At 37.8% G+C, this 25358-nt stretch overlaps 1 protein-coding gene across 1 annotated transcript in view; it reads left to right on the plus strand.

Annotated features, from left to right (window-relative positions):
• The first annotated feature begins 3316 nt into the window (after positions 1-3316).
• The window catches only part of LOC122795020 (taste receptor type 1 member 1-like), a 92579-nt gene continuing 70537 nt past the window's right edge, over positions 3317-25358 (plus strand). The window contains 2 exon segments of the mRNA XM_044063603.1: positions 3317-3354; positions 9653-9938. Coding sequence (XP_043919538.1) covers positions 3317-3354; positions 9653-9938 — 324 coding nt within the window.

Consider the following 25358-nt stretch of genomic DNA (forward strand, 5'->3'; position numbering starts at 1 on the left):
TGATACAATGATACACTGCATCACTGAGGATGATGTCATAATGCATTGAGCAGCATATTACCATCACCAAGGATGATACAATGATACAATGTATCACTGAGCATGATACAATGATACAATGATACAATGTATCGCTGAGGATAATGTCACAGTGCATTGAGCAGCATATTACCATCACCGAGGATGATGCAATGTATCACTGAGGATGATGTCACAATGCATTGAGCAGCATATTACCATCACCAAGGAGGATACAGTGATACAATGTATCACTGAGAATGATACAATGACACAATGATACAATGTATCCCTGGGGATGATGTCACAATGCATTGAGCAGCATATTACCATCACCAAGGATGATACAATGATACAATGTATCACATAGGATGATGTCATAATGCATTGAGCAGCACATTACCATTACTGAGGATTATGCCACAATGTGAGCAAAATATGATTGGCTTAAACAACTGTCTGTCTCTCTGGTGTCATTCTATGGGGATCCAATATTTGTCAGCTTTAGAGGATTTGGTTAACAGACCACATTGCTTTGTCAAGGATGGCCTGCAAATTTCCCTCTAGACTTTATAATACTGACTAAAACTTTACCCACCCCCATATTGCTTTTTAGGCAATGCTAAATTGACAAACCTACAAACCTAACAAAATCAACTCAAATGAACTGCTCAATGCCAGAAACCTAAATAAAAAAACTACACTCCCTCTAAGCCATCCTCACACTGAGAATATAGACATCTGTACAGTTACTGAGACATGATTTAAAGTGGCAGACAGTACTCCAAGGTTTCAGTGCCTTCCACACTTTTAGGCCAATAGCTACACAGACAAGGCTAAAGGTGGAGGTGTCTCAATATACATCAATATAGTTGTCAACTATTCCTGATTTTACAGAATGTTCCTCTATAAGTTGCTTAAATAGGAGGAAGTGTTTGAGTTCCTGTCCATGCAGATCATCATAGACAAAATCCCATACCATGTCCTTGCCAGCTATAGGTCACTCTCCATGTCCCAAGAAGGTCACAATGCATACTTACACCTACTGGAGGCACTTACCATCCAGCCTAACATCCCACTTTTGGGAGACTTTAATTACCTCTCTATAGACTGTGAATCCTTCAAGGTCTCAAATAGGTACTATTCCAAGGCAAGTTACCTTTTATTAAGAGATGGATTCTCAAAATTCAGTCCTCCTCCTCCAAACCCTGAGAATACAGCAGCCTATACTGAACAGCTGTCAGAAACTATACAACCATGTCAATGGCTGCATAGAGACTGCTATACCTACCAGAAGTAAACCCAGGATGAGCCACAGAAACAAATCACCCTGGTGGCATCTCAAATTAGACAGGATATACAACAAAAGGAAAAAATATGGCAAAATCAAGAGAGGTAATTCCCATAAAGGTAAAATTATCTCATCAAACTAAATAGGCAACTAAGAGGCCTAATTAGGTCAAGCAAAGCCAACTTTCAGCCTCCCAGTTGAAAAATAACCATAAGGCCTTCTTTGACTATGTCAGAAACCTCAAGGGCAGAAACACAGTGATGTGCTGAACTTATAGTTAATGGTGCCACATTCCCCAAACCTGGTGATAGGATGTACCTGTTAGTGGGCAAATTCAGTTCATATGTTCATAGGTTAATACTAAGCTATCAGTCTACAGACTATTAAAAGCCTAGCCAATAAGATGTCAGAATCAAACCCTGTACAGTATATCTGTGAAGTAAAGATGTTAACCATAAAGTCAACCCCTCTCTCCTTCCAACTTTACCCTATCTCAGCCCCTTGTCACCCCCCCAGTATCTCCCAGAAATACCCTCAGACATAACTCTCTCCAACTATAACTAGGGAGCATGTAATGGCTGCACTCATTAAAGCCAAGAACATGGTCTCAATGGGCCCTGATAACATCCCAGGATGCCTCCTGAACAGTCTAAAATACAACTTATCAGAACCCTTGGAGTCATTATTTAACTATAGTCTCAAAACAGGCTTTGTGCCACAAGACTGGAGGACTGCTGTGATAATCCCTCTTCATAAGGGAGGATCTTCAACAGATCCTGGAAGCTACAGGCCCATTGGTCTGACTAGTCTTATTTGCAAAATCATGGAAAGAATTATCTTGGAAATTATCAAAAAGGATATAGGGGACATCCAGATACTGAATCCATCCATTTTGGCTTTGTCAGAAGTATGTTATGCTTACAGAATCTGGTGGACTTTTTTGAAAAGCACACTAAGGCAACGAATGAGGAGAAAAACCCTGTATACTGCCTACCTAGTCCTGGCTAAAGCATTTAATACAATATCCCTCTCAGGCACTGTCAATAAATGGGTCTACCTGATAACACTGACACACCAAAACACAGACAACTAAATAACCGACATGAAAAAAAAAGTTCAAAAACACAAAACTTCACATGCCCGACAAACCAAAATCCCGACAATCAACAAAACAAATATCTTTCCCGAAAAACACACACACAACACAAGCACACCAAAATCCTTACAAACCTACACTAAACATTACATACACAACTATCTATGCACTATCCTTAACCCAAACCCTAACCCTAAGGTCCGTCACTATCGCACACTTACCTTACCCGCTCCCTAACCCTAACTCACTTAATCTGCCCCTAACCCTCAAGTCCGTCATTATTGCACACTTACCCTCATCTTAACACTAACTCACTTAACCCGCCCCTAAACCTGAACTCTGTCACTATCACAGACTTATCTGACCCGCACCCTACCCTAATGTCCGTCACTATCACACACTTACCTTACCCACACCCTGACCCTAACGTCCATCCCTAACTCACACTTACCTTAACATGTCGATGTTCTCAGCATCGGTATTCTCATCTGTCGGTCTTCTCCGTTGTCGATCTTCCAGTGTTGGTGTTCTTGTTGTCGGCATTCTGCGATTTTGGCATTTTTAGACCCCAATAAACTTATTGAAATAGGAATAAACCCCTTTGTAACACTCTGGATAGCTAGCTGGCTCGCTGATAGGACCCAGGAGGTTAGAATCAGTGAGTCCACTTCCACAAAGAGGACTGTAACCAGTGGAGTTCCCTAGGGCTCTTTGCTAGGCCCACTCCTCTTTGGCATCTACTTCTTGGATGTCAAAGCCAATGCTGAAGGACACTGGTTAACCAAGTTCACAGATGATTTCAAATTGGGAGCAGTCATTGAATCTCCCCAAGGTGAGAACACCATTCAAGAAGGTCTAACACAGAAAAATGCTTGCGGACAAAGCCATAGATTAAAATTCAATACGAAGAAATGCATTATAGTACCTTCGGGGAAGCTGACCATCCTGGGTAACTACATCATCAATAAAATCCCCCTAGAAGTTGATTCATTAGTCAGGTATCTGGTAACTCATGTAGACAGTAACCTAGCCTTCAACCAACATGTGTCCAAAGTAGTAAGAAAATCGTTCTATGTTGCTCAGCTTATAAGCAAGGGCATGACATCTAAGTCCAGAGAGGTCATTATACCACTGCCGTCGACCCTTATTAGACCCATCACAGAGTGTAATGCCCCCCTTTGGTATGCACCTGACCAGACACATACAGCAGCTGGAATGTTCATAAAGATTCCTTACAAAAAGAATACAAGGTGTAAACATAATGTCCTAGGCTAATCGCATCAACACCCTGTCTCTTTACTCAGTATCATACAGATGTCTGACAGGTGATCTTTGCCTGACACACAAGGGCATCCCTGTACCCTGCATTGATGAACCTTTTGCACATCTACAAAACAAGCAGCTATCAGAATTGCTAGCTCAAAATAACTACATTTTGCTTGTTGCACAAAAAGGATATGCTGAAGGGAGAGATACTTTTCTCAGAGAATTCCCGTTCTCTGGAACAGGCTCTCCATCCATGTGAGCAGAGCTCCTCCCTCTCCCTATTAACCAGAACTTGGACCAATGGATGGGTAATCAGAAATGTAACCCTGGTCTGGCGCCCATGTCTCTGAAGTTCAGAGGCTTTCAATAAATCACCCCTGTATAAATCAAAGTTTTGAGTTGCATTTGAGTTGTACGGCTAGGCTTATAACAGCCCTAGTAGCCATTAGCCTACTATACACCTATGAACATATGAAAACATTTAATCTATTTACTGTTTTTATTTTTTGTAAAATTCAAAAGCTATTTATTCCTGATCCTTTGCCAGTATTGACCTTGTTGTTGTTCTTATCAGTATAGAAGCCAGTCCAAATTGCAATGAGTTTGGCTCCAACTATCTTATTTGTTGTTCCAGTAATATCAGAAATGCTTTACACAGTCCAGATATGTCACATGCATAACAAGCACTTGCTGGGACTTTCACAATGCACAATAGAAGTATCTGTCCTGGTCTATCATCTCTGATGGACATACTGTATGTATTGTGTAGGCAGCATTTATTAAGTACATATCTACTTTTATTACAATCAAAACATAAACTAAAGCACTGGCCACACTGTGTTGATAAACAGCTCCTGTTATTAATATTGTATTATGTCAGACAGCATGTGAAGATGCCTTTTGACTCCCCCATATGGTTTATCTAGCTTTATCTAGGTTGATAAATTCCTTTTTAAGTAGGACAATTCAAAGTGTATTAACTGTATCAGTATCAGCTTAGTTTACAATTCAGTTATGGATTGTGTTTAGATTCCTCCTCCTCCACCCTCTCTGTCACTATCCTTTCTCTTAAATACATTTATTTTGTTTATGCTTTTGTTTCTCTCTATTTGTTTTCCTGTGTTTTCTATTTGTTTTCCTGTGTTTTGTTTCTCTCTGTTTATTTTCCTGTGTTTTGTTTCTCTCTATTTGTTTTCCTGCATTTTGTTTCTATTTGTTTTCCTGTGTTTTGTTTCTCTCTATTTGTTTTCCTGTGTTTTGTTTCTCTTTATTTGTTTTCCTGTGTTTTGTTTTTCTCTACTTATTTTCCTGTTATATGCAGTAGCAGAATAACCTGCACTTTTCCAACTGGTAAGGCCTGTCATTCCCCCACAGTTGGCAGCAGTAAGACCACCACCAACAGATTCACCCAGCACATCTGGGTTACACCCTGTCAGAATTGCCACCACACCAGTGTTTACTAGGCTAATAACTGCAACAGTTTTTTAAAGTCTAGCCATGCATCCCAAATCTCTGACAAGTTCTGATACCCTTGAAAGTGTTAACGGGGGCCTGGGAGATGAAACGCTTACAAGTAAGAGATGAAACATTTACAGGTTGCCTGTGTCCATTAGTGACATAGGTGCCAAACCAAAGATGAATTTTCTGTTCCCCATCTAATAGTCCAAGTGACAACTGAGTTGAGTTAAGAAGGAACACTGCTTCACATGGATGGGGAGTCTGTTCCAGAGAAGGGGTAGTCTCTGGGATACATACCTGTCTCTCCAGTAGGTCTTATTTATAGCACAGGCAAAGTTTAAGATTTTAGAATGGATAATTGTGGTGCTGTTTACTTTGCAGATATGCAGGTCCATCAGGGTGGGGTCTGACAGTGCCTTGTATGCCAGGCATAGATCTCCCCTCAACAGCCTATATGAGACAGAATGCAGGGATAGAACTTTGAGGCAGTCTGTGTAGGACATGTCACTTATGCCCTGTATTCTTTTAATGAGAAATCTTTGTGGAGGTTCCAATTGTTGGGTGTGCCTGGGTAAGTACATACCAAAAGTAAATAGTGTGGGAAGAAATAGCCAGGGAATTGTTATGGCTAGCCTTGTATAGGCCCTAGGGCTGATAGCCTAGTACCAACCTATAATCCTATGAACGCACATTCCAGTATTGTCATACCATCTTTATCATTATGTTTTGCAGCTCTGCTCTTGTGTGTAGCTCACTAAAATCTTCAATCTCTTTGCTTTCCATTGCTATAGGGAAATCTCTACACTCTATCCTTAGCCATCTATGACATTTTCCTATTCATTGTACAATTCTCTGCATAAATATTGCATTAAGTTAAAGCACTACATTGCAACTTAGTTTTCACATCAGTGCATGTTGACTCACTAAGACTACCAACACTGTTCATGTGTGAACCATGTTTACCATAGCAGCTCATACAGCAGTATAGCCCAAAGATTTTCTCCCATGATCACCTGCGAACAGGAATGTTCTGTAGCTGGGAGGAGGGGCTCCTTGTTACTCCGTAGCTGCAGACATAGATAACAAGCCTTGGGGCTCATCACACATGCATTGTAAACAGCATTGGCTTGGCTGCGGCTGTGGAGAAAGCATTTCTAAATCCAGCTAAAACAATTTCCAAAACTATGCACACTGTTTATGCTATATGTCAAATGCTTACCTCTCAAGATTCAAGGTTGGTTAATGTTAATAAAATATCATTGCAAATAATACTGGGCCAGATTCCAAAAGACTTGGTCTGAGTGTAAGTGACCACTTACACCGAGAACAGGCTGAGAAGGTATTCTGAATCTGGTCCCAGTTCTAAGCCTGTTTATAGCTTGGCCTTACACCAGAGTAACTCACTTACAGGTCTTTCAGAATCAAGGCAGATTACACTGACAGCAACTCTTCTGGAATCTGGCCTATTACATTTGAAAATAATAATCCTAAAGCCTTTGATAAATGTATTTTGTCTTATGAAATGTGTTGATGGCCTTATTGGTAAAGAAGAAATGGAAGAAAACATGACAACCTTCTTTGTTCAACTTTATATTTATCACTTGTTATAGATAAACCCTTGTTTGAACACATGGTTGAGGGATTTATCTAATAGTTATTTAATGAAAGATTCTGGGAAACTGCATTTCTAACAATTTAAATAAATGTTGATAGTTTAAGAAATCAAAGACCTTTCCTATAGCTAGCATTGTGTGCGTCAATTCTTTATAATTCTGTTCAACTAAACCAATTAATGTTAAAATTATTTTAATATTATGGGACAGATTTCAAAAGAGTTGCTCTCAGCATAAGCTTAGCCTGATAACAAAAGACTTGCTGTTAGTGTAAGTGATTAACTTCAGTGTAAGACCTGTTTATAAACAGGCTTTCACTGGGGGTCATATTCTAAAAGTAACTTGAGGTTGATACTTGGAAGAAGAACAGTTATTAAAGTGAGATAAAAGAAAATAGCATTTTTATGAACAAAGCTGAATTAGAAATAATTCCAACCTTTTCTAACAGCTTGAAAGTGGGTTTGTTTCAAATTATTTGGTGTATATGGTTTAAAACAAACAAGTGGTTTAGTCCCATGATTTTGGGTTGTATAAATACCTGATATTCATTTGTCTTTGTATTCTGAAGAAGTCAGCTGATGGTTGCTGACAAAAGCGCTCAATAAACGTGTTTTTTGTTGAATTGGAGGCTTTACTGGTTTTTACCTTAAGGTTGGTGACGGTTCTTGGTTTAGACATATTCTAAAAGACCTGCTCTCAGTGTAAGTACTCTTTTGGAATTCGGTTGATTTTGCCTTTCTACTATTATTATTATTATTATTATTATTATTATTATTATTATTATTATTATTGTTATTATTGTTATTATTGCTGTTATTATTATCATTATTATAATTATTATTATAATAATTATTATTGTTGTTATTATCATTATTATAATTATTATTATAATAATTATTGTTGTTATTATTATTATAATTATTATTATTGTTATTATTATTATTGTTATTGTTACTACTATTATTATTATTATTATTATTATTATTATTATTATTATTATTATTAATACCGCATCTTGTCTCTGCTTACTAAAGTTAGAATAATTCATCACAGTCAATTTAATGCAATTAAAATAACTATGTTATAATAGTTTAATAACAATAAAGGTGTATAAGAGACACATATATTAGAATCGCTGTCTTATTTCAGTATGGGGTTATTAAGGTATAGCACAATGAGGAGGAAATGATATTTATATTTTGCACAGTAATTAAAACCTTTCTCCCTGACTAAATTATGTTCTAAGAAAATTAGTTTAGAAATCTTATGTCTTAATTTGTTTATTCCTGAGACTTTATTCTCTTTTACTTTTCTTTATGATCATCTATTCCTAAAATGGATGGATAGGTTAGTACTAAGCTAACTGCCCTTGTGAGCCATTTTAAGCCTAGCCAATTATCCTTTGTGAGACTAAAACCCCGCACCTTGTGTTTGTAAGGCAAACACCTTAACCATTAGGCCACCCTGTTTAATTAAAGAACCGTGCATGTCCTCCCTGCGGTTGAGTGAATTTAAAGACATGCAGATAGGTGAGCGTGTGTGTGCGTGCCTTCTCTGAAGGTTGGGCGTCGGGCTGGCAACTCAACACTGTAAAAATTCACTGCCAATCATAAGCGAACTGGAATTCTGCTGTGGCAAACCCTAACTGGGAAAAGCCGAAAGACAATTTATTCTCCATAGCTGAGTTGTTTTTTCATGTTTTAATTAATAGCTCAATATAATTTATGTCTAGCATTAGATTCTATTGTATTGCCATTGTATTTTCTAAAAATTAGTAAAATGCATTTAATATGTGCAACTAGTTTTTTAAGAGGATCTTGAATACATTTTCTTTGGTATTTTCTAGTCATCATTTTATATATTGTTGCTAGCCTATGCAGTCCTTTACAAGTAATTGCCTACATTTGGAATTTCACTTTTTTGGAGCAATTTCTACTTTGTCATTCAACATTTACTGGCATGAAAGAGCACAGAGTTTGTCAAGTACAGATATGTTATCTGTAGCAAGAGGTTGAAATCAGGTTGATGTATAAGTGGAATAACTAGGGAAAGGTCAAAAATCAACATGATAAAAATGTTATTGTCATGACACCATTGAATCATGTTTAAATTTTTCAACACCCATTTCAATTGCAGTGGACAGTTATGAGCTATACAATATAGCCAAATTCTAGCCCTAGACTTTCCCATTCCATTCTCCACAGAGAAACAACCTTGTAGTTGGTTAAATTAATTAGGAGATACAGAGGTCAAACCCATTACATGTAGAGATGTAAGACACTGTGGTCCTCAAAAATATGTATTTTTTACAATACAGGTCAGATCCTGTTGTGTCAGTTTCTTTTAAAACAGCATTGACCAGCTATCTATCTATCTATCTATCTATCTATCTATCTATCTATCTATCTACTTCCATATCTGTCTGCTTATCTTAAGTGCTATACTAATGAAATTCGTTCATATGGGTACATGAAAATGCAATTCACTGTGATTTTTTCATCCATTTCCGAAGGCTTTTCTGGAGGCTTTTAAAGTTTGAAAGTAACATGAAGAACAGAAGAATTATTATAAACAATGACTTAGTTATGCAATCCCATAAATCCCATAAATTTCATTTAAGATATTTATCCCCATACAGGCGAATAAGGAAACAAGTTGCAAGCAGTTTATATTCTATTGCATTGAGTGTGACTTTCAAAATAACTGCTTGCATATGTTGTTATCCTGATCTAGTTACTTGGCCACATGAAATCTTGCACAAGTTCAAATATATCACAAAAGACACATCTAGAGTGTGCAATATGATTTTGCTTCTTATCTAAGAAGCTTAAATGAAATAATTTCCATAACAGCCCTTATTAACAGAATCTGTCTTCTTGCAATCATTTTTAGGTCCCCTTTTTACTTTAGTGGCTATATACATCTACAAGGAATGAGATATGCTATAGAAGAGATTAATAACTCCAGCACCATACTGCCAAATATTACATTAGGATATGAGGCCTTTGATGACTGCTTTGAACCTGCTGGAATCATGGAGACCTTTGACTTTATTGCTGGTCATTCACAATCCTCTGTAAAAGTGCTCAGTAACTACAGTGCATACAAGCCCAAAGTGATAGCTGTTGTTGGCCCGATTGTAAGTGATACTGCTGTTATCACAGCCAGCATACTGAGTAACTTCCTTATGCCACAGGTAATATTCATTTTACTAATATCACTGCCTAGTATAGTATTGCATTTATAGATGTACCAAGAGCAATTCAATGAACCTTCCTTCACCATTACAGTTAATGTTTTCTGATCTAACAGCAGTTTCTGTTGAAAGCACAGTATCACGTAATAAGGTATGTCAAGACCACAGCTGTAGTATGTCACTGCATTTGTTTTATTTATTATTTGTTACTGAATTAGTCACTAGATATAAGACAATGCATTTTCAGTCAAGCTGTATAACTTAGGTGGGTAACATTGTGATTTCAGGTTTGAATCTCATGTCCTCCAGTCTGTGTTCAAAAATATTAAAATCTGCATGTAACACTAAAACTTGTTATGGTGGTTATCTAACATTGAATTGCTAAAAAATGCATAATCATACCCTTTGGTAATCAGATAGCCCTTCAAATTATAATAATGATAGCACACCCCCAAAAAGTAAACCCAATGAAGGAATAAGGAACACAGATAGATAGTAACCTAAACTTTGACCACCAGGTAGCTACAGTAGTGAAGAAATCCTTCTGTGTATCTCAACTTATAAGTAAAGGCATGGAATCAAGATCAAAGGAAGTCATGGTGCCACTGTACTCATCCCTCATCAGGCCAATAACTGAGTGCGATGCTCCCTTCTGCATATACACCAACTGGAGTGGCCCCAGAGGTTTCTCACTAAAAAAATACAAAGTGTAAGATGCAAGTCCTTTGCAGATCAACAGAAGGTCCATTCACTTTACTATGCCTCATATTGTTTATTGAGAAGTGACTTATGCCTGACCTATGAGGCATTGTCTGATCCAGCCCTGATGAAAATGTGACATATTTGCAAGAAAAAAATATATGTGGGTTATGCATTCCATTGACCTGAACTTGCTGGAGAAACAGATTCCTATCCCAATGGCTACCTCATCTATGGAATAAAATTCTCGTATTCGTACAACAAAGCCTGTCCCTCACTCTTTTCAAAAAGAATTTGGATAAATGTATGGGGAACCACAAATTTACTCCTGGGGTACTGCCCATGTCCCTTACAGACAGAGGCAGTCTGTAAAATGACTCGGCTCCAACATCCAAAGACCCACAACCCTAATACTACTCCACCTCATATCTGGGGAATTCAGATATGATATTGTCATATCCTGGGTATTATTGGCTAGGCTTGTAAAGGCTCTTGTGCCGTTAGCATAGTAATCACATATGAACCTTATCAGGGCTGATACAGAAGTACAATCTGACTTGTTCAGAGTCAGACTGCATGCAAATGGAAATAGGGAATGAAACTCAGGACTATACAATGAAGGTCACTAGGAGTGATTAGCATGTATCCTCTGTACAAATTCCCAAATTAGAGGTTCCTAAAGGAATTGACTGAATGCCATAAATATCTTATGTTCAATACCTGAAAAGTGATGATATCCTTGCAACTTATTTCCTACAGTTCATAAGAGATGATATCACAGGACTTACTCGGTACTTATATTGCTGATATGAATGGTAAGAGAAGAAAAAAATGCAACAGTGAGTTGTTAGAAGCTGAAGGCATAAGAAAATAAGGGGCCAGACGGGGTGATGCATGAATGCTTTAGAATTCAGGTCATTATTTCAACGGGAAGTCACTGAGCACCTTCATACCGACTTTTGCTTGTTGATAAGATGAAGTTGCCAATGAGGCAATCAGTAAAGATACCCATGTCTTAACTCACTGTGGATCCTCATCAGTTAGTGAACATACTGAACAATCCGTTTTTGCATGGGCAAAACTCCTGTACCCCCATGCGGGGAATGGAAGGCCGATGCACCATCAGCTGCTTACAAATACCAACTTCAAAATGACATTTTTTGGAGAAAGATGAACAGTTTTTCACTACATAATGATCACAGATCTCTTTCTAGAGAAACTGTCCCTCTTTGTCCAAAATGGCACTCAGTGAAAACATAATAATAAGTAGGTCAGGTCAACAACTAAGACAACCTGTGACAGAAATGTGGTGTGCAGTCCCTCAATGTGATGTTCCTCGATAAAATGGTCAGTACATAACATTAAATAAAATAGTCAGTACATAACATTAAATAAAATGGTCAGTACATAATATTAAATAAAATGGTCAGTACATAACATTAAATAAAATGGTCAGCACATAACATTAAATAAAATGGTCAGTACATAATATTAAATAAAATGGTCAGCACATAACATTACATTTATAAAATGGTCAGTACATAACTTTAAATAAAATAGTCAGTACATAACATTAAATAAAATGGTCAGTACATAATATTAAATAAAATGGTCAGCACATAACATTACATTTATAAAATGGTCAGTACATAACATTAAATAAAATAGTCAGTGCATAACATTAAATAAAATGGTCAGTACATAATATTAAATAAAATGGTCTAATGAAGTCTGAGGCTTAAGGCCGACAAAAGCGCTCAAAATCAATAAAGTTTGCTGTGGAACTTCGTTTTGGATCCTGCTTCTTTTGAATTATTAGAAAATGGTCAGTACATAACATTAAGTAAAATGGTCAGTACATAACATTATATTTATAAAATGGTAAGTATATAACATTAAATAAAATGGTCAGTACATAATATTAAATAAAATGGTCAGCACATAACATTAAATAAAATGGTCAGTACATAACTTTAAATAAAATGGTCAGCACATAACATTAAATCAAATGGTCAGTACATAATATTAAATAAATTGGTCAATACATAATATTAAATTTATAGGTGAAAATGCAATGCACTGTGCAGGCCTGAAAAGAGGGATACAGTGAAGTGAGGACAAGAGAGATAAAGAGATTAAGGTGGTGATGATGTAGAAGCGGAAAAGAGGAATTTAACGTGCTTTAGGGGAATAAGACAAAGAGTTGTCATACTCTGTCCCTCATCACTTGTGTTACTGAAAAGGATGAGTTTAGTAAAGAACTTAGGCTTTCAAAACTGACAAGCTTGACATCCCACAAAGGAAGGTGATAGAGAATATCCACATAGGGTGTTTAATTCCATTAAGACATGCAGCAGTTCTTGATATATATGCACAAGTGTGTGTGTGAGTGTGTGTGTGTGCGTGTGTGTGTGTGTGTGTGTGTGTGTGTGTGTGTGTGTGTGTGTGTGTGTGTGTGTGTGAAAGTGGGTGCGTCTGTGTGTTGGTGTGTGGATCCCCTTCATAATGTCAACTTACCATTTCATCGACTTTCATAACAGCGAGACCATAGTGTCAAATATTTAAAATCACAAACTTCTTGAACATCATATTTTCTCTCAAGGAAATAACCACTTGGCCCCCATGTTGAACTTTCCCTTTTTCTCCACTGTAGTGCAATCTCAGAATTGATATATTTAGTTGGGGGGTGGGTTTAATTTGCTTACACTTGCAATTTTATTGTTGGTGGCCAAGTGGTTACTTTCCCAGTGAGAAAATATGAGTTTCTGGGAGATTATGATTTTAAACATTCAACACTGTGGTCTCGCTCTTATGAAAGTCGATGTAATGGTAAGTCGATGTTATGAAGTAGATCTGTGTGCATATGTGTGTGAGCCTGCACTCATGGAAGAAAGTGGGAATTGGCCCCACCCCCCATCTGCTCCAGTATTATGACAGGATCAGTATCTTGACTAGTTCCTACATAAGAGAGTAATAGAGAAGATAAATATATTATTAGCATTTAAAAGTATTCATTTTTTTCCTTTTACATATCCAATTTCCATATTTATTCTTAACCACACCCATCACATCTCCTCCACATCAGGTACTTTCTCGTACATTCCATTGTATATATATTGATGTGATGCACTCATTCAGTATTTCTCAATAATTTCCATGATATGGTACAGTATAGGTGTTGTATCATATTTGTATGGTATGTTATTGTATGATGTGTGGTGCAGTATGACATGGTATACAATAGTACAGTATGATATGTGATGGCACTTTATGGTATGGTATGGTATGATGTAGTATGGTGTGGTATTGTATGGTATAGTATGCTATGTTATATTATGTTATGGTATGGTATGGTACTTTATGTTACTGCATGGTATGGTACAGTGTGGTACTGTATGGCATGGTATGGTATTGTGCTGTATGGTATGGTATGGTAAAGTATGGTATGGTGTGATATGGTATGGTATTGTGTGGTATGATGTGGCATGGAGTGGTATGGTATGTTATGTTATGGTACTGTATGGTAGGTATGGTTTAGTACTGTATGGCATGGTGTTGCATCCTGCTGTATGATATGGTATGGTAAAGTATTGTGTGGTATACTATGTATGGTATGCATGGCATGATATGATATGGTGTGGTGTAGTGTGGTATCGTATGGTATGTTATTGTATGAAGTGTGGTGCACTTTGTCATGGTATTGTACAGTGTGATATGAGATGTCACTGCATGGTATGGTATGGTGTAGTATGGTACTGTATGTTATGATGTGGTATGATATGGTATGGTATGATGTGTGGTGCAGTATGACAAGGTATCGTACAGTATGACAGCAAATGCTACTGTATACTATGGTATGGTATGGTATGATATAATATAGATGATGTGATTTGGTATATTATGGTATGGTATGGTGTGGTATGGTATGTTATTGTATGAAGTGTGGTGCAGTATGTCATGGTATTTTACAATATGATATGAGATTTTACTGCATGGTATGGTGTAGTATGGTACTGCATGGTAAGGTTATGGTATGGTATGGTTTGTTATTGTATGATATGTGGTGCAGTATGACATGGTATTGTACAGTATGATACAAGATGCTACTGTATGGTATGGTATGGTATGGTAAAAAAAATCAGTGAAAATGCAGACATAAAATCGGGAACATTAGCAATCACTCGAAGTAACTCAAATGTGACTCAGCAATCAAAGCTACATAACTTTGCTTGCATGGCACCGTATACAAGTAAAACATTTCTGGAATGCATGCTAAGATTTGAAGCTGTGCTGACCTTCTGGCAAATGAGCAGGAGACAATTTATAGTAAAGGAGCTTTACTCAAGAGCAAGACTGGTTTGGTGGGTGGGCACTCAGTACCCTGGATCTATGGGAAACAGTGGATGGGAAGAGTATGCAAATAGCTTATACAACAGCCAATAGCAATGAAAAAGGGGAAAGAGTTCATAAAGTTGGAGACCAGAGGCAAAGCTTTATTATAAAACAACAACAGCAAAGGTTGGAAGAGTTGGAACAAACAGGCTAGCTAGAGAGGCATCCAATTAAATAAAGGCAATACTGGAGCTCTTTCAGAAACTTTAGCTTAGTGCGTTCATGAGGATGGCGCAGTCACAAAGAACAGGAGAATAGAAAGGCACTGGAATGCAACTTTTTTGAGGAACAGATCAATGACCCCAGACAAGTTAGAATTTCAGAAACTTTAGCTTAACATCTCAGTAGGGGATGGGGCAGACACAACAAATAGGGGAACAAAAAGACACTGGACTGCAACTTTAAGCAGGTTAAAGGTAAGTGGAGTATAAAAGCAATGAAGCACAAACTGGAGCAGTAATCATTTTCTCACTATTGACTTTTACTGCAGTTTAAGGTACCATCCATCCATCCATCCATCCATCATCCATCCATCCATCCATCCATCCATCATCCATCCATCCATCCATCCATCCATCCATCCATCCATCATCCATCCATCCATCCATCCATCCATCCATCCATCCATCCATCATCCATCCATCCATCCATCCATCACCACTTTTCCCATTTTTAAACACGGGATCAGGGTGTCAGTTCAACACTGACAATCATATAGAGCCAAGTTTTGCACTGCCAGGTAGCTAGCCTTTCCCTGGTAGTTCTTCCACACCATACACACTCACACCTATGCCAACTCAGAGTGTCCAAGCCACCTACTGCATATCTTTGGAATGTGGGAGGAAAGGAGCACCTGAAGGTAACCGACACAAACACATATAGGACATGCAGACTCCATACAGAAGGCACACCAGCCAAGGATCCAACTGGAGAATATTTTGTTGTGACATGACAATGCTAACTGCTGAGCCACTGTTTAAGGCACCAGACTATGTTGAAATTTACAATTAACACTGTTTATGGAAAAAATGAAATAATAAAGGACTAAGGCTCCAAATCTGAGAGGAGTACACAATTCTGCCACAACTGTGAATTAAACTATAAGACTGTGGCCCAGCAGGGTTTGAAATCCAAACGGCTAGCTTTTACAAGTAATTCCACTTGTGGAAATAGAAGGGCTGAATAACAATATTTCCATGACTGCTAATTAAAATACAAATGGAACAGAGCAAAAAACTACAAATTAATATTACCGCACAGGCCACAAGTGCAACTCAAATATTTAAGTAGAATTGAAATTCTTAAAATAACTTAATTCTCATTCCATTTTTTAAAAAGATTATAACTCACAGTTCCACTCCTCTTAAAGTCTTGGATAAAAGACACTGGGTGGAGGTGGTCCTTTGCTGGAAATAGGAGGCTATGGTATGGTATGGTATGGTATGGTATGGTACTATATGGTACGGTATGGTAATGTATGGTATGGTAGGGTAGGGTATGGTGTGGTATGGTATGGTATGGTATGGTATGGTATGGTATGGTATGGTATGGTACGGTATGTAATAGTACTATATGGTATGTTAGGGTAGGTTAGGGTATGGTATGATATAGTGTGGTATGTTTTGGTTTGGTGTGGTGTGGTACTGGTATTGTATGGTATGGTTTGGTGTGGTATGGTATAGAATGGAATGACATGGAATGATATGATATGATACCATGATATTGGTGTGGTGTGGTGTGATATGGTATGATGTGGTATTATATAGGGATAGCATGATATGGTATGGTATGGTGTGGTGAGGTATGGAATGGTATTTATGGTACATCATAGCATGGTATGGTATGGCATTGTATGGTGTGGTGTGGTGTGGTGTGGCATATTATAGCAATAACCCCCAGCTGGGTGTGGGTAAATCCAGCATTACCCACACCCAGCCATGGGTTATTGCTATTATATAATGACATTATTTAAGAAAAACGTTACTTACTTTTCTTAAATAATGTCCGTATGTAATGGTGCGATGGTGCTCTTTCACATTTCCCCTGATATCCTGGGGCTTTCTTGATATACTGCGCATGCATATGGGACGTGTGTTCCCACACTTTTGCAGTACATCAGTGCTATGTAAAGGAAGAAATGGAGAAAGGAAGATCTATGAAGCTTTTTTTTTAATTAAAACAATGAAATTTGGAGTTTTCAAATAAATGGGAGAGATGGAGAGAGAAAATATAACAATAATCAGGTACATTTTTCTAATTTTATATAACATATCTGGTTATCCTTGTGTTTGTCTCTGTCTCAGTTACCGTGTTCATTTTAAGTCTTCGGTTTTTGTAAGTTTATTTTTTTAAATAAAAAATGAAAGAAAAGGAACATTTTAATAGCATATATTAATGGAAGAAAGTCCAAGCAATCAGACTTTTTTCAATTGGTAAATGCTCAATGTACAACAGACACACTGGTTAGGCTGACCAATTAGTGTGCTCATTTTGGAATGTTAATGGCCAGCCATTGTATAATATGGTATGGCATGGGGTGGTGTGGAATGGTATGGCATGGCACTGGATGGTGTGGTGTGGTATGGTGCGGCATGGTATGATATGGAATGGAATGGTTTGGTGTGGTGTGGTATGGTACGGTATGTTATGGTATGGTATGACATGGTATTGTATGGCAAAGGATGGCATGGTATTCTTGTTGGGTTGATCCAAAGTAGGATGGAGAAGAAAAAGGATATGGGATAATAATCATTATGTGAAGAATGGAACAATATTAGGATACTGGGGTTAAAGCTCAATGACTGGATATCTGAGCCATTGAGGTTGTCTTTCTGTTGTATAGACACTGTTAACCCTACACATTGCACACTGTATGTACTTTTGGGATCAAACTGCAGCAAGGGACATTCCTTTCCATTTTATTTCATTTACCAGGTTGCACTGCCTGAGCAAATGTTTACTTTTAGCACAGGCCTTGGAAGAAACAAATCTCCAATAAGCAGGGACGGCTTGTGCTATAGGACTGCAGGACTGCAGCCCCCCCCAGCTGTAGAAAGAAGAAAAAAACAAAAACAAAAAACAAATTACGAGTCCCAGAACTCACATAACTCTAGACTGTTGTGTTGGCAGCATCATCTGCAAGCTTGTACGGGATTTGGGAAACACTGATGGGACAAGGACATGGACCCAGGGAACTGATACTGCAGAAGAACTTGAATGGGACTGAGGATAAACACTCAACTAAAGTCAGGTACTGTGTGTGTGTGTGTGTAAAATGCCACAGGTGCTATATACTGGTGGCTAGAGAAAACTCAGGATACATGGTGGTGGGCTTGAACCCTGTACCTTGAGTGCAGGTGGCAAGAGCCTGAATTCCCTACCCACCCCCATTTGTAAAACTTTTGCAGATTTTTGCCTCATATTTGTTCTGTTCTGTTCCTCATAAAATCTGTGGTTTCTGTATTTTTTTTCCTTGCACAGTTAGTAGTGCAGTGGTGCAGTGGCAGTATTTTTGCCTGATAGCTACAGATTCTCTGGTTTGATTCTTGGCTGGGGTGCCTTCTGTGTGGAGTCTGCAAGTCCTCACTGTGTTTGTTTGGGTTTGCTCTGGTGTCCTCCCATCTTACAGAGACATGTGTCTAGAGTGTTTCTCCCTGGGCCGCTGCTGAAAATTGGCTTTTGTTCCAAGTTAGACTTTCCTGGTTAACAAATGTTAAATAAATAAAAATGACAGGCATTTGAATTTCAGACTTCTTATTCTTCTGAAAGTACATGGTAACACAAAACCTTTTATTCTAGCAATTTTCTAAGTTTATAAGATGGATATTTGAAATTCGTCCCTGTTTTGGGGACTGTATTCCCCCATTATTGGCTTTGTCCAAGTTTTTTGTACTAAGGTTGAGAGCTATGGAGCTGAATTAATTGAATATGTTTGGGGGCTGTATTCTCCCATTACTGGCTTTGTCCACACGTTTTTTGCTAAGAGGTTGAGAGCTATGGTGAGAACTGAATTCACTGAATATGTTTGGGGGCTGTGTTCCCCCATTATTGGCTTTATTCTGGTGTTTTGTGCTAAGAGGTTGACAGCTATGGTGAGAACTGAATTCACTAAATGGTAGCCATTTAAGTTTCAGTCTTCCTCTCTTTCACAAAGTAGATGATTTGGCATGGTGGTATGTTGCTCTTACAGTTTTGCACAGGGTCCTGGGTTCATGATTTGGCAGTGAAATTTATGGTGGTAACACAGCATTTTATTCTAGAAACTTTCCAACATTATACAATCAATGTTTAAAATGTGTCCCTGGTTTTGGGACTTTTGTCCCCCCCCCCAATAAATTTAATCTTTTTCCAGATTTCTTGTGCTGCAAAGTTCAGAAATACAGCTGAGTGTTGAGTCGATTTTACAAGGAGCTGAGAGCTGCAGAGGAACAAAAGTTTAGTGCTGCTTATGCTGAGTCGGCTTGTATTATTAATAGCACAACACGTAGTATACTTGCATTTGATGCAGAAGGCTGTGGGTTCTACTCCCACAGGAGGTCGATGTATTGCTGATACTGCACTGTGTTGTAGGTTCAGAGGCTCATAGGTTGATACTAGGCTATCTTCCCTAGGGCATTTATAAGCTTAGCCAGAGTATGTTTGGCTTTCATCACCCTTTTAGATTAGTTGACTGTGCCTGTGTATAGCAGGTCACAGAAGGTAGCCCTTTTAAGGCTTGTTTACTGTACCTCTGTCAAGCAGCGACACAGAAGAGATCCCAGGGGTTTGTAAAGGGGGTGGATGCTGCAATCCTTTTTGGTGAACATACCTAGTAACTATGAACCTGTTATCAGTTTGCCATCCATTCCCTATTGAAATATTACTAGCAATTTATTCCTCAAGGGCAACAGGCACTTTATTTCTAGATGAAACCATGAAATATAAAGTTGTTTGCTAGCAGCAACCTCTTCATTAGTTACAGATCTCTTTAATGTGGAATTATTTAGATGGATTTTACTTCTTCAGATATCGTGCATATTTACTGATACTGGTGGACTGTAGAAGTTTGAGTAGACTTTTATGATGGAAATGTTCTGAAATGGGCAGTTTTGTCATTATTGCCACTGGCAAAATATATTTTCTTTGAATGTGGGTTTCAATGCTGTTTCAATGAATGTGATTTTCAAGGGCAGAGAAGTTTTAATGCTAAGTCTATTTTCATTGTGAGGCTGCATTGCTTTGTTTAGCAGATATCTATTAGTGTTTGTGCTGTAAAATGCAAAATAAAACTTTCAAATGAAATCCAAATCATTGCAGAAGTAAAGTAGTATGCACATTACAGTGTTTATAGTAAATGGGGTGAAATAACCAAGGAATGGGACATTGGAATGGCTGCAGGAGGCAGGCTCCATTTGACAATGATTTTATGAGGGGGGAAGGGCAGCAAACTCAAAGACAGCCCTGGCTGAACTATACCTCTCAACTGTCCAGATCTTTGCAGAATGAAGAGATTTTTGCTTTTTATTTTTGGTTTGTTCCTCATAAAATTTGTGGTTTTCTGGCAAATCATTTAGGAATTAAGTCACTAAATAATGACAGTCATTGAGTTTTAGACATCATAAAAATGCATGCCAAAGCAAGACCTGTTATTCTATCAACTGTCTTAAGTTTATACAAGAGCAATTTTTAGTACTGTTTGTATGTTCCCCCCAATATATTTGGCCTTGTCCAGATTTCCTGCATTAAGAGGTTGAGATGTACATGCAAATAAATCACTTTATAGAATTAGGAATATTCAAACCTCTCAACTGTCCCCAATTGTGGCTCAAAATGTTGCTCTCCCCCTAATAATATCTCCGCAAAATGACAATTTTGGAAGAAAACGTGGAGGGTTTACAATTATAAATAACTGTAATGATCAGAGTTATAGATTACTTTTATTTCAGAAATGCATGTAGATTCTCTAATTTTGTCAGCTGCTCAAGTTAACAGTACTAATATTAAAAAGGTGTCCCATCTTTGACAGGTTCCCAACTGTATTGTGTAGCAATTTTATATTTTTGCATCACATTTTTGGTCTGTTTTTCATAAAATTGTGGTTTTCTGGCAAATTAGTGGCAAGTCATTAAAGATTGAAGTTAGAAAATAATGGCAGACATTTGAGTTTCAGATTTCATACCCTTCAGAAAATTCATACTAATGCAAAACCTACTACTAGTCTATTATCTTTCTAAGTTTATAAGAGCAATATTTAAAAATTGTCCTTATTTTTGGCCTTTATCCCACTTCTATTTATGGCGTTGTCCATATTTCTTGCTCTGAGGTTGAGAAGTATGAGTGTCAGAGCCACCACCATCAGCCAGAGACATTTCAAATTGTGACATACTTGTTGCACCCCACTCCCCCATGTAGTGACTCTGGATGTGTCCAAGCAAAGCAAGGAGCAGTTATGCAGTGTAAGTGCACAGAGTATTTCCCCATCCAATATAGACACAAGTACGACAGTGGCTTTTCATCTGTCCTGGATTTTGCAGAATATTCTGGTTTTCTGTCATATTTTTATACTGTTGATTTATGCTTCTTATTATTCAGAAAATGCATGCTGTCGCAGTGCCCTGTTGCTCTATGTTTAAGTAGCAATGATTTAATGACCATCAGGTAAGCTTGTTGGAGATTGTAAGATGCACGTAAGCTTTAATAAGCATACTGTTAAAGAATTACCAACATTATAAGCCTTTTTGTTGTTGCCATGCAGAGAATATTTAGATAACTAGATAACGTATAAACCTTAGGTATTGAAATGCCTATGACAGTATTTGTAATAAAGGACAGGATTACAGCATTTTCAGAAACTCATTACATTTGTTGGAGACTTGCAGTCATTTTTGCAGGCTTTACCCATAAACGAAACTGCCAATCTATCATGTGTGGTCCATAACCTGTGCAGTAATCCTTTAAGCAATTTATCTTGAGCTTGTTTCTTGTTTGCTGTTCATTTTTTACTTTGGTCATTTCTTCCCCATGAAACAAGTAGATAGGTGTTGTCAGGCAGCAGGTTTTTTTGGATAAGAAACATTTTTACAAGTGGATGTATCACAGAGATTGTTACTTTCAGCATGTTACTTGGTAATTTTATAAAGCTGCATATAAATTATAATTAGAACTGCAGTGCAAGGAGAAGTGGCTTGAGTTGAGTGATGCTTGTTTTTTTTATTATGCTTTATTTTGACTGGCAATCCAGTAATGTATTTAAAAAGTAATTTATTTTTTCATGCCTCACAACCTTTGTGTTTCCATCTAGATATTAAGTAAGCTGTCATGTAGCCAATGCATTGAAATATTTATTTTCTTCTACACTTCATTTTTGTCTTGACTGGACTCTCGCAATCACAGTTTGGCACCCACGGCAGGCAGCGTATTTAATTAAAGTTCCAGTTGTTGTGGCTTTGAGCATAGCCCCACACCTTTCTAGTTGGCCACACCCCTTCCCATTGGCCCCACCCATTCAGCTGTGTCCTGCAGCCTCCCTTTAATTTGAATTCACCAGTCACCACTGCCAATAAGTACATACAGCGAGTGGACAATTTCATTATTTTTGTTTATTTATTTATTTATTTTATTTGCAGTTGGTTTACTAGGATAGTCCATTGGGCCAAAATGAACCCGTTTTCAATGGAGTCCCAGGGAGAAAAGCTCCAGAACAATATAGATTACAGTAGGTATTATACATACTTAAACATTATAAAACTTTAAAATAGACAAATTCAAATACAATGCACAACAATTACAATTAATTTAACAGTGTTAAACTAAAAAGGATTATACATAAAATCAAAATTCTAAATTTAAAATTCTACTAAAGTTATTTCATAAAGAGAGTTCTCCATGTGAGAGGTAGAGTATTCTTACACATTCTATGGTAATAATAGGAATGTGAGAGGTAGAGTGTAGAGTATTCTTACACATTCTATGGTAATAATAGGAATGTGAGAGGTAGAGTGTAGAGTATTCTTACACATTCTATGGTAATAATAGGAATGTGAGAGGTAGAGTGTAGAGTATTCTTACACATTCTATAGCAATAACAGGAATGTGAGAGGTATGGATAATGAGAGAGAGAAATCAAGGGTGTAAGCAGGAGTAGGAGGAAATGGGGATGTTCAGTGTAGTTAGGTAAGGTGGGAGCAAGAGCATTCCCACTGGGAAAGTAGATGTGCATGAAAAGAGTTTTGAACATGAAATAGTTAGAGATAGTATGGATATATGGCGGTATAGAGTTCCAGAGACGGGCTAAGCCATGTGAGAGGAGATGTTTGCCTGGGGGACGGGTTGGTTTGTACACTTCTAATAGGTTTTGGTTGTTGGACCTTAAAATTCTATCAGGTATGTGCATTTTGAACACAGAAGAGAGGGAGGGAGGGTTTGAAAATTAGTTTATGTGCAATGGATAGTTGTGTGTAGGTGAGATTATTGGGTAGTTCTAGCCATTTTAGTTGTTTGAGAGAGGAGCAGTGGTGGGAGGAAGACTTTTGGTTGGTAGCAAACTTGGCGATTTTGTTGTAGCAGGAGGAAAGTTGTGTTTTCAGGGAGATTTGTAGATTAGTTAGAAGTAGAGCTCCATAGAGAAGGGAGGGAATAAGAAAGGAAGTAGAGAGAGTGATTTTAGTGGCAGTTGTAAGGTAGTGCTTTTGTCGATAGAGCATCCCTAGTTTTTGATTTTTTTTTTATATTTATTTGTAGATGGGAGTTGAATTTTAGTTGGTTATCAATTTGGACTCCAAGTAATTTGGTCTCTGTCACTAGTTCCAGTATAATGTTATTCCCACTAGTAATAGAGAATGTGTTTGTATTGAGAGAGTTGAGTTTAGAAGGGGTGAATATCATTAATTTGGTTTTAGAGGTGTTGAGTACTAGGTGATTTGTTCTCATCCATTGTTCAATGGTCGAAAAGGCATCTTGAGTTAGCTTTATGAGAGTAGGGATAGTTGAGGCAGCACAGATAATGGTTGAATCATCTGCATATTGGATGATATTGGAGAGAGGGATAGCTTTGTGGAAATCATTTATAAATATATTGAAGAGGAGGGGACCTAATATGGATCCTTGGGGGACACCAGTTGGGGTGTTAAGAAATGAGGAGGTTGCCTTTTTCCATTTTACTGCTTGACATCTATTAGATAAGTAGCTAGAGAACCAGTTCAAAGTAGAGGAAGATAGGTTAAGTTTGGAGAGTTTGGTTAGAAGCAGACTATGTGATATAGTATCAAAGGCCTTAGAGAGGTCAAGTAGAAGGGTGGAGAGAATAAGGCCAGAGTCCCTGGCTTTATTTACAGTTTCAAGGAAGGAGAGGAGTGCTGTCATAGTGCTGTGATTTGGTATGAATCCATGTTGTGTAGGAGAAAGTACGTTATTATCTATGAGATATGGTAGGAGTTGAAGTTGGATGCACTTTTCCAGGAGTTTAGAGATGGGAGATAAGATAGTGATGGGGCGGAAGTTGGAAACATTGTTGTTATTGCCACCTTTATGTAAAGGTATGATGAAGGCCTTTTTCCAGATTTGGGGAACTATGTCTTCTTGAACTGAGCAGTTGATTAGTATGCTAATGGGTTAGGCAATTGCTTCAGCTGCTGAGCTGAGAAAGTAAGAAGGAATGTCATCAGGAGCATTGGTGCATGGTTTTAGTTTCTGAAGGAGTTTTGTATGGTGGATGTGGGTATAGGTTTTAGTAAAAATGGGGGGAGTGTGCAGAGGGGGTGTTAGGGGTTGAAGAGAAGGGGAAGAGAGAGTAGGAGAGGAGGTGGATAATAGAGGGGGTGGAGAAGATGAGAAGGGAGTGAGAGTAGGAGAGGAGGTGGATGGTAAAGAGTTAGTAGATATGAGTGTGGCATTGGATATAGTGCTGGGTTGAGTGTAGTAGGGGTAGGATGGAGGTGAGTTGGAGTGTGTGTTGTTGGAGAAGGAAGGTTAATTTGGAAATAGATTCAATGAAGAAAGAATTGAATTGAATAGCTAAGTCTATATCTGAGGCATTAGGGTCAGGGGTTGGGGTGACTGTTTTACTGGGATGAAATAGAGTGGAGATGCTTTTCCAGAATTTTTGAGGATTTGTTTTGTTGTTTTGAAGTATGGAGAAGTAATTTTGACGATCAGAGATTATAAGTTTTTTTACCCTGTTTCTAAGAGTTTTATATTCATCATGGATGAGGGGGGTCTTATTTTTCTGGTATTTTGCCCAGACTTTGTCTCTTTTCTGCATGGTAGCTAGTGTGTTTTTGGTGAGCCATGGGGCAGTTTTAGTTTTTATTCTGTTTGTTCTTAGAGGAGCATGGAAGTCTAGTAGTTTTAGGA

This window comes from Protopterus annectens, chromosome 2.part1, assembly GCF_019279795.1.
Source record: "Protopterus annectens isolate FY-2018-M chromosome 2.part1, PAN1.0, whole genome shotgun sequence".
In the NCBI taxonomy this organism is placed as follows: domain Eukaryota; kingdom Metazoa; phylum Chordata; order Ceratodontiformes; family Protopteridae; genus Protopterus; species Protopterus annectens.